The sequence below is a fragment of the Oncorhynchus nerka genome, unplaced genomic scaffold, assembly GCF_034236695.1.
Source record: "Oncorhynchus nerka isolate Pitt River unplaced genomic scaffold, Oner_Uvic_2.0 unplaced_scaffold_889, whole genome shotgun sequence".
Classification (NCBI taxonomy): domain Eukaryota; kingdom Metazoa; phylum Chordata; class Actinopteri; order Salmoniformes; family Salmonidae; genus Oncorhynchus; species Oncorhynchus nerka.
The window spans coordinates 222132-233965 of NW_027040404.1; the positions used below are offsets into that span (position 1 = coordinate 222132).

The following is an 11834-nucleotide window of genomic DNA, read 5'->3' on the forward strand; positions in this document are numbered from 1 at the left end:
TATTCTCTATCTGAAATACCACAGTCACCCCACTTTTACAGCAGTTATTCTCTATCTGTCTCTATTATAATGTATTAGCTACAATGGAGCCTTATTCTATTGTAATGTATTAGTTACCATGGAGCCTTATTCATGTTATAATGTATTAGCTACCATGGAGCCTTATTCTATTATAATGAATTAGCTACCATGGTGCCTTATATTATAATGTATTAGCTACCATGGAGCCTTATTATATTATAATGTTTTAGCTACCATGGAGCCTTATTATATTATAATGTATTAGCTACCATGGAGCCTTATTATAATGTATTAGCTACCATGGAGCCTTATTCTATTATAATGTATTAGCTACCATGGATCCTTATTATATTATAATGTATTAGCTACCATGGAGCCTTATTATAATGTATTAGTTACCATGGAGCCTTATTATATTATAATGTATTAGCTACCATGGAGCCTTATTATAATGTATTAGCTACCATGGAGCCTTATTATAATGTATTAGCTACCATGGAGCCTTATTATATTATAATGTATTAGCTACCATGGTGCCTTATTCTATTATAATGTATTAGCTACTATGGAGCCTTATTCTACTATCATGTATTATCTACCATGGAGCCTTATTATATTCTACTGGATTAGCTACCATAGAGCCTTATTATATTATAATGTATTAGCTACCATGGAGCCTTATTATAATGTATTAGCTACCATGGAGCCTTGTTCTATTCTAATGTATTAGCTACCATGGAGCCTTATTCTATTATAATGTATTAGCTACCATGGTGCCTTATTATAAAGTATTAGCTACCATGGAGCCTTATTCTAATGTATTAGCTACCATGGAGCCTTATTCTACTGTATTAGCTACCATGGAGCCTTATTATAATGTATTAGCTACCATGGAGCCTTATTCTAATGTATTAGATACCATGGTGCCTTATTCTATTATAATGTATTAGCTACCATGGAGCCTTATTCTATTATAATGTATTAGCTACCATGGAGCCTTATTCTATTCTAATGTATTAGCTACCATGAAGCATTATTCTATTATAATGTATTAGCTACAATGGAGCCTTATTATATTATAATGTATTAGCTACCATGGAGCCTTATTCTAATCTAATGTATTAGCTACCATGGAGCATTATTCTATTATAATGTATTAGCTACTATGGAGCCTTATTCTACTATAATGTATTATCTACCATGGAGCCTTATTATATTCTACTGGATTAGCTACCATAGAGCCTTATTATATTATAATGTATTAGCTACCATGGAGCCGTATTATAATGTATTAGCTACCATGGAGCCTTATTATAATGTATTAGCTACCATGGAGCCGTATTCTATTATAAATTATTAGCTACCATGGTGCCTTATTATAATGTATTAGCTACCATGGAGCCTTATTCTAATGTATTAGCAAACATGGAGCCTTATTCTACTGTATTATCTACCATGGAGCCTTATTCTATTATAATGTATTAGCTACCATGGTGCCTTATTATAATGTATTATCTACCATGGAGCCTTATTCTATTATAATGTATTACCTACCATGGTGCCTTATTATAATGTATTAGCTATCATGGAGCCTTATTCTACTGTATTAGCTACCATGGTGCCTTATTATAATGTATTAGCTACCATGGAGCCTTATTCTACTCTACTGTATTAGCTACCATGGAGTCTTATTCTATTCTACATTTACATTACATTTAAGTCATTTAGCAGACGCTCTTATCCAGAGCGACTTACAAATTCTAATGTATTAGCTACCATGGAGCCTTATTATAATGTATTAGCTACCATGGAGCCTTATTATAATGTATTAGCTACCATGGAGCCTTATTCTACTCTACTGTATTAGCTACCATGGAGCCTTATTATAATGTATTAGCTACCATGGAGCCTTATTATAATGTATTAGCTACCATGGAGCCTTATTATAATGTATTAGCTAACATGGAGCCTTATTCTATTATAATGTATTAGCCACCATGGAAACTTATTCTATTATAATGTATTAGCTACCATGGAGCCTTATTATAATGTATTAGCTACCATGGAGCCTTATTCTACTCTACTGTATTAGCTACCATGGAGCCTTATTATATTTTACTGGATTAGCTACCATAGAGCCTTATTATATTATAATGTATTAGCTACCATGGAGCCGTATTATAATGTATTAGCTACCATGGAGCCTTATTATAATGTATTAGCTACCATGGAGCCTTATTCTATTATAATGTATTAGCTACCATGGAGCCTTATTCTATTATAATGTATTAGCTACCATGGTGCCTTTTTATAATGTATTAGCTACCATGGAGCCTTATTCTAATGTATTAGCTAACATGGATCCTTATTCTACTGTATTAGCTAACATGGAGCCTTATTCTAATGTATTAGATACCAGGGTGCCTTATTCTATTATAATGTATTAGCTACCATGGAGCCTTATTCTACTCTACTGTATTAGCTACCATGGAGTCTTATCATATTATATTGTATTAGCTACCATGGTGCCTTATTCTACTCTACTGTATTAGCTACCATGGAGCCTTATTATATTATAATGTATTAGCTACTATGGAGCCTTATTCTACTATAATGTATTATCTACCACGGAGCCTTATTATATTCTACTGGATTAGCTACCATAGAGCCTTATTATAATGTATTAGCTACCATGGAGCCTTATTATATTATAATGTATTAGCTACCATGGAGCCGTATTATAATGTATTAGCTACCATGGAGCCTTATTCTATTATAATGTATTAGCTACCATGGTGCTTTAATCTATTATAATGTATTAGCTACCATGGAGCCTTATTATAATGTATTAGCTACCAAGGAGCCTTATAATAATGTATTAGCTACCACGGAGCCTTATTCTACTGTATTAGCTACCATGGAGCCTTATTATAATGTATTAGCTACCAAGGAGCCTTATAATAATGTATTAGCTAACATGGAGCCTTATTCTAATGTATTAGATACCATGGTGCCTTATTCTATTATAATGTATTAGCTACCATGGAGCCTTATTCTACTCTACTGTATTAGCTACCATGGAGCCTTATTATAATGTATTAGCTACCATGGAGCCTTATTCTATTATAATGTATTAGCTACCATGGAGCCTTATTCTATTATAATGTATTAGCTACCATGGAGCCTTATTATAATGTATTAGCTACCATGGTGCCTTATTCTATTATAATGTATTAGCTACTATGGAGCCTTATTCTACTATAATGTATTATCTACCATGGAGCATTTATTATATTCTACTGGATTAGCTACCATAGAGCCTTATTATATTATAATGTATTAGCTACCATGGAGCCATATTATAATGTATTAGCTACCATGGAGCCTTATTCTATTATAATGTATTAGCTACCATGGAGCCTTATTATATTATAATGTATTAGCTACCATGGAGCCTTATTATATTATAATGTATTAGCTACCATGGAGCCTTATTCTACTATAATGTATTAGCTACCATGGAGCCTTATTCTATTATAATGTATTAGCTACCATGGAGCATTATTCTATTATAATGTATTAGCTACCATGGAGCCTTATTATATTCTACTGGATTAGCTACCATATAGCCTTATTATATTATAATGTATTAGCTACCATGGAGCCGTATTATAATGTATTAGCTACCATGGAGCCTTATTATAATGTATTAGCTACCATGGAGCCGTATTATATTATAATGTATTACCTACCATGGTGCCTTATTATAATGTATTAGCTATCATGGAGCCTTATTCTAATGTATTAGCTAACATGGAGCCTTATTCTACTGTATTAGCTAACATGGAGCCTTATTCTAATGTATTAGATACCATGGTGCCTTATTCTATTATAATGTATTAGCTACCATGGTGCCTTATTCTACTCTACTGTATTAGCTAACTTGGAGCCTTATTCTACTCTACTGTATTAGCTACCATGGAGTCTTATCTTATTATATTGTATTAGCTACCATGGTGCCTTATTCTACTCTACTGTATTAGCTACCATGGAGCCTTATCATATTATATTGTATTAGCTAACTTGGAGCCTTATTCTACTCTACTGTATTAGCTAACTTGTAGCCTTATTCTACTCTACTGTATTAGCTACCATGGAGCCTTATTCTACTGTATTAGCTACCATCGAGCCGTATTATAATGTAATAGCTACCATGGAGCCTTATTATAATGTATTAGCTACCATGGAGCCTTATAATAATGTATTAGCTAACATGGAGCCTTATTCTAATGTATTAGATACCATTGTGCCTTATTCTATTATAATGTATTAGCTACCATGAAGCCTTATTCTACTCTACTGTATTAGCTACCATGGAGCCTTATTATAATGTATTAGCTACCATGGAGCCTTATTCTATTATAATGTATTAGCTACCATGGAGCCTTATTATAATGTATTAGCTACCATGGAGCCTTATTCTATTATAATGTATTAGCTAACATGGAGCCTTATTCTATTATAATGTATTAGCTACCATGGAGCCTTATTCTATTATAATGTATTAGCTAGCATGGAGCCTTATTCTATTATAATGTATTAGCTACCATGGAGCCTTATTATATTATAATGTATTAGCTACCATGGAGCCTTATTCTATTATAATGTATTAGCTACCATGGAGCCTTATTCTATTCTAATGTATTAGCTACCATGGAGCATTATTCTATTATAATGTATTATCTACCATGGAGCCTTATTATATTCTACTGGATTAGCTACCATAGAGCCGTATTATATTATAATGTATTAGCTACCATGGAGCCGTATTATAATGTATTAGCTACCATGGAGCCGTATTCTATTATAAATGATTAGCTACCATGGAGCCTTATTCTACTGTATTAGCTACCATGAAGCATTATTCTATTATAATGTATTAGCTACCATGGTGCCTTAATTATAATGTATTAGCTACCATGGAGCCTTATTCTATTATAATGTATTACCTACCATGGTGCCTTATTATAATGTATTAGCTATCATGGAGCCTTATTCTAATGTATTAGCTAACATGGAGCCTTATTCTACTGTATTAGCTAACATGGAGCCTTATTCTAATGTATTAGATACCATGGTGCCTTATTCTATTATAATGTATTAGCTACCATGGAGCCTTATTCTACTCTACTGTATTAGCTACCATGGAGTCTTATCATATTATATTGTATTAGCTACCATGGTGCCTTATTCTACTTTACTGTATTAGCTACCATGGAGCCTTATTATATTATAATGTATTAGCTACCATGGTGCCTTATTCTACTCTACTGTATTAGCTAACTTGGAGCCTTATTCTACTCTACTGTATTAGCTACCATGGAGTCTTATCTTATTATATTGTATTAGCTACCATGGTGCCTTATTCTACTCTACTGTATTAGCTACCATGGAGCCTTATCATATTATATTGTATTAGCTAACTTGGAGCCTTATTCTACTCTACTGTATTAGCTACCATGGAGCCTTATCATATTATATTGTATTAGCTAACTTGGAGCCTTATTCTACTCTACTGTATTAGCTAACTTGGAGCCTTATTCTACTCTACTGTATTAGCTACCATGGAGCCTTATCATATTATATTGTATTAGCTATCATGGTGCCTTATTCTACTCTACTGTATTAGCTACCATGGAGCCTTATCATATTATATTGTATTAGCTAACTTGGAGCCTTATTCTACTCTACTGTATTAGCTAACTTGGAGCATTATTCTACTCTACTGGATTAGCTAACTTGGAGCCTTATTCTACTCTACTGTATTAGCTACCATGGAGTCTTATCTTATTATATTGTATTAGCTACCATGGTGCCTTATTCTACTCTACTGTATTAGCTACCATGGAGCCTTATTCTACTCTACTGGATTAGCTAACTTGGAGCCTTATTCTACTCTACTGGATTAGCTACCTTGGAGCCTTATTCTATTCTACTGTATTAGCTACCATGGAGTCTTATTCTACTCTACTGTATTAGCTACCATGGTGCCTTATTCTACTCTACTGTATTAGCTAACTTGGAGCCTTATTCTACTCTACTGTATTAGCTACCATGGTGCCTTATTCTACTCTACTGTATTAGCTACCATGGAGCCTTATTCTCTTTTTATTTTTCATTTCTTTCAAAAGTTCAATATTATATTGAGACAAAGACACGTATTTGTTGATCGATTGGTGAGAATTTAAAATAAACTTCACATCTGTATTCGATGCAAATTCTGATTCATTCAGTCAACAGATAATATCAAAATAAACATCTCTATACTGCTTCTACATAGTGGAATTGGTGGGAACATTCATGTTTTTCATGTCAACAACTTGTCCATGTTGTTATAAAAACGCCATCACATTTTCATCGTCCTTTATCTTGACGACTAGTAAACATATTAACTCAATGAAACAAAACGACTAAATTCAAGAGGTTTCAATGTTCAAAATGAAGAAATGCACATTCTATTAATCTATTCCATAATGTACATGGTGCAATACCTAAATCATGTATTCAAATCAAATTAATTTAGCGAAAAGCCAGATCACATCACATTCAAGAGGTTTAAGGTTAGAATCAAGAAATCCAAAACTCCATTCATCTATATAATTAACATTTAGCAGTATCCCCAAAAATATAATGAACAATATTAGAGGGTTTATACTCGTATGCAATGGATGAAAGTTCATCCATTGTAAAGTATTTATCATTTATAGTATTTATCATCTCCAGATGAAAACTTGAAAAGAGTAGGTCTATTTTGTTAATGATTTCATGTTAACAATATGATTTCATTTGGCATAAACAAAAACCTAAAGTCTCAGGTCAAAAACATAAGTCAGAACACAGCCTCTCTATTCTCCCATGTGATTTCAGGTCCTCTGCCCGGGAAAATGTCTTTCCACAATGAGAGCACTGGTAGATGTATGCTTATTCAGATGTCTTAAGTTGGTAAAACTCTTTCCACACAGGGAGCAGTGGTAGGGATTTCCCCCTGTGTGTATCTTTTCATGCTTCTTCAGGCTACTTAAGCGGGTAAAACTCTTTCCACACTGGGAACATTGGAAAGGCTTTTCCCCTGTGTGTATCCTCTCATGCTCCTCCAGGCTCCTTAAGCGGGTAAAACGCTTTCCACACTGGGAACATTGGAAAGGATTTCCCCCTGTGTGTATCCTCTCATGCTCCTCCAGGCTCCTTAAGCGGGTAAAATGCTTTCCACACTGGGAACATTGGAAAGGCTTTTCCCCTGTGTGTGTCCTCTCATGCGTAGTCAGGCTCCTTAAGTGGGTAAAATGCTTTCCACACTGGGAACATTGGAAAGGATTTTCCCTTGTGTGTGTCCTCTCATGCGTAGTCAGGCTCCTTAAGTGGGTAAAATGCTTTCCACACTGGGAACATTGGAAAGGATTCCCCCCTGCGTGTGTCCTCTCATGCCTCTTCAGCCTGCTTAAGCAGGCAAAACGCTTCCCACACTGGGAACATTGGAAATAATGTGTGTGTATCCTCTCATGCGCCTTCAGGTTGCTTAAGCGGTTAAAACACTTTCCACACTGGGAACATTGGAAAGGCTTCTCCCCTGTGTGTATCCTCTCATGCCGTTTTAGGTCCCCTGATTGGGAAAATCTCTTTCCACATTGGGAGCAGTGGTGTTGTCTCACTGGTTTGGGCGTCTCTGGGTCTGGTTCCCCTGAAGGACTCTTTCCGCTGTCAGAGTGAAAGTCTGGTCCCTCTCCTGCCAAAGACAAACAGATGATTTAGTTAAATACTTAATAGAGACCTGAATAAAACTTCAAAATTATAAAACTGGCTCCATGTTAGAGGAGGAGCCTGGTGAAGAGCTCCGGTCTGAGTAACTGACATCGCTGCCCCCTCTGTGACATCGCTGCCCCCTCTGTGACATCGCTGCCCCCTCTGTGACATCGCTGCCCCCTCTGTGACATCGCTGCTCCCTCTCTGTGACATCGCTGCTCCCTCTGTGACATCGCTGCTCCCTCTGTGACATCGCTGCCCCCTCTGTGACATCGCTGCCCCCTCTGTGACATCGCTGCCCCCTCTGTGACATCGCTGCCTTTTAAACTACTACCCAGCCTTTCTGAACTGCCTGACTGAACAACACCTTATCATCTGAAGCTGTGGTAGAACATCACTACTATTGTTATAATATCAGGTTTAGTCCCCCAATCACCTCATGAATTTAAAGTATTACTCTGACATTTTTTTATTCATGCCCCCCTTCAGTCCTTGATTTTCCACCAATAAGTCTAAATAATGATACATATATATATATATAAAAATGATATATAATGATATATACATACATATATAATGGACTGTCATTGTTACAATCTTAATCTTCATTTCACCTACAAGACTGACATTACCCACTGAGGAGGGCATGTCATTTACCCTTTTAATGTAGACCACATGGAGAATTCAGTACATTTTTTATAAGAATAAAAGCTTGCTAGAATGACCAGTCAGCATTTTGACATGTTCCTCCGTCAAACATGGATCACTTCCAGGATCATTTTAACCCACTTCCCCCCCCAAATAAAATGCTGTAAATGTCACCATAATTGTAAAGCCCAAAAGGTTTAATTGCTGCCTTTATAGGGTTACTGTTCCCACATGGCCATATTTCCATGTTACAGCGCGTTTGAGGAAAACAGATGTAAAACAGATGATAGACAGGGGCGTACCTGGCCTAATTAGCGATCAGCGACTCCTAACACCTGTGTGTAAACGGAAAACGGACGCTACAAATGTGTTGTCACTAAAAAACACTGTCGGCTGCAACTGTGTTAAAACCGGTTTAAAAACGTGTGCAGTAAGAGTATATTTGTGAAATTATTTTTGATGTGATATGAACGTAGAGAGATTTAGGTTTCTGGAACCACAATTGAGAATGGATTCACATTTAGATGTAGTACTTGTCTGTTTTGGAGCCAATTCGCATCAAAGCAGAACATGTCTGGTCCTTGGACTATACTGAGTCACGTCAGACTTCTTTCGTCCATTAGTGGTCGAACAGAGGTTGTGATCCTGTTATTAAGAAAGTACTTACTGGTCTTAATCAGATCTTCTGTCTCCTCCTCGTCGTCTTCTTTCAATGTGACAGTCGTCTCCCCCTCCTCTCCTGCATCCGCCTCTTGCTCTTCCTCCTCTTCTTTCACTGTAACATCCTCCTCCCCTTTCACTCTGAACGAGTTTTCCTCTTCTTTCACAGTAACGTCTTTCTCTTCGTCTTTAACCGGAACAGACTCAACCTCTACTTGTTTTTTAACGGTGACATCCTCCTCTTCTTTCTCCTCTTTCACGGCAATGTTCAGCCACTGACCCTCTTCCTCCGTCCAGCAGACCGCCTCTTCTTTATCAGGAGGAGAGTAGCTTAGTGAACTCATGGTCGGGGATGTTAGCTAGGTAGCATTAGCGACTAGCCTAGCTCTAAGCTAACTTATTAAGCCAGTTAGCCGAGTAACAATGTACATATAACATTAAATAAGGTAACTAGCTAAACGAAAGAACTTTAAAACACCAAAACAGTGTAAAGAGCGTGAATGTTGTAGCTATGTTTGCCAGAAAGCTACCGAGGTGTCTGACTAGCTTGTTGAAAGAACGTCCCGTCCACTAGATTATACGTCACACTGGCAGCGTCGCCTGAAAGACGCTCATCGCCATCTGCCGACTGGAGTTGGTAAACGCCGTTGAGAGTAAAAGTGTATTTCATTTAATTTAAAACATACATTCTATCTGCTACGTATCTGACTGCATTTAAGGACATGTCATATTAATTCAGTCAAACAAACAAATCTGCACCATGGTTTAACAGTGATCTACGTTCTATGAAAGCGGCTGGGAGCAAACTGGAGAATAGCTGGAGGAAAACAAAAGCTAACTGAAAATACATATGAAGTGTGTAAAACAGTATGTAAACATTATTAAAGTGACCAGTGTTCCATTATTAAAGTGACCAGTGTTCCATTATTAAAGTGACCAGTGTTCCATTATTATAGTGACCAGTGTTCCATTATTATAGTGACCAGTGTTCCATTATTATAGTGACCAGTGTTCCATTATTAAAGTGACCAGTGTTCCATTATTAAAGTGACCAGTGTTCCATTATTAAAGTGACCAGTGTTCCATTATTAAAGTGACCGTTGTTCCATTATTAAAGTGATTTTTAAAGTGACCAGTGTTCCATTATTAAAGTGACCAGTGTTCCATTATTAAAGTGACCAGTGTTCCATTATTATAGTGACCAGAGTTCCATTATTAGTGACCAGTGTTCCATTATTAGTGACCAGTGTTCCATTATTAGTGACCAGTGTTCCATTATTAGTGACCAGTGTTCCATTATTAAAGTGACCAGTGTTCCATTATTATAGTGACCAGTGTTCCATTATTAGTGACCAGTGTTCCATTATTAGTGACCAGTGTTCCATTATTAAAGTGACCAGTGTTCTATTATTAAAGTGACCAGTGTTCCATTATTATAGTGACCAGTGTTCCATTATTAGTGACCAGTGTTCCATTATTAGTGACCAGTGTTCCATTATTAAAGTTACCAGTGATTCCATGTCTATGTACATAGGGCAGCAGACTTGAACGAGCAGTGTTGAGTACCAGGCGGTAGCCAGCTAGTGACAGTGATTAAGTTCAGGGCAGGGTACTGGGTGGAGGCCAGCTAGTGACAGTGATTAAGTTCAGGGCAGGGTACTGGGTGGAGGCTGGCCAGTGATGGCTATTTAACAGTCTGATGGCCTTGAGATAGTAGTTGTTTGGTGCAGTTGCTGTACCAGGCGGTGATACAGCCTGACAGCATGCAATCATGGATTCATTGTAGGACCAGAGGACCTTGTGCATTTCAGATAACATAACAACCCAATGTTTATATCCCTGGACAAATTAGCTAGCAACAGCAAGCGAACTAGCTAAATTGCCATGAATGCTTTTAGACCTGTCCCAAAATGTATGTACTTGGTTCAGAGTTAATTTTGATATTTCAACCTGCGTGTCCTGATCGCGTCTGGTGTGGATGGACAAAATCAACATGCATAAATGTATTAGACCTGATGGATAAATAGACAAGTCAGTATAGGATACATGTATTAGACCTAATAGACAAATAGACTAGTTAGTATAGGATACATATATTAGACCTTATGGATAAATAGACTAGTCAGTATAGGATACATGTATTAGACCTAATGGATAAATAGACCAGTCAGTATAGGATACATTTATGGTCCCTTATTCTACTCTACTGTGGATCCTTATTATAATGTATTAGCTACCATGGAGCATTATTCTATTATAATGTATTAGCTACCATGGAGCCTTATTCTATTGTAATGTAATAGCTACCATGGAGCCTTATTATATTATAATGTATTAGCTACCATGTAGCCTTATTATAATATATTAGCTACCATGGAGCCTTATTCTATTGTAATGTATTAGCTACCATGGAGCCTTATTCTATTATAATGTATTAGCTACCATGGAGCCTTATTATAATGTATTAGCTACCATGGAGCCTTATTCTAATGTATTAGCTACCATGGTGCCTTATTCTATTCTACTGTATTAGTTACCATGGAGCCTTATTATATTATAATGTATTAACTACCATGGTGCCTTATTCTATTCTACTGTATTAGCTACCATGGAGCATTATTCTATTATAATGTATTAGCTACCATGGAGCCTTATTCTATTATAATGTATTAGCTAACATGGAGCCTTATTATATTATAATGTAT

General features: G+C 36.3%; 1 protein-coding gene across 1 annotated transcript in view; it reads right to left on the reverse strand.

The window, feature by feature from the left end:
* The window catches only part of LOC135570938 (zinc finger protein 135-like), a 33215-nt gene extending 23511 nt beyond the window's left edge, over positions 1-9704 (reverse strand). Inside the window, exons 1-2 of the mRNA XM_065016757.1 lie at positions 9137-9704; positions 6947-7804 (exon numbers count right to left, since the gene is read on the reverse strand). Of these exons, the coding sequence (XP_064872829.1) occupies positions 6947-7804; positions 9137-9473 (1195 nt within the window). The 5' untranslated portion in view covers positions 9474-9704. The remainder of the gene's footprint in view (positions 1-6946; positions 7805-9136) is intronic.
* Between the last annotated feature and the right edge of the window lie 2130 nt (positions 9705-11834).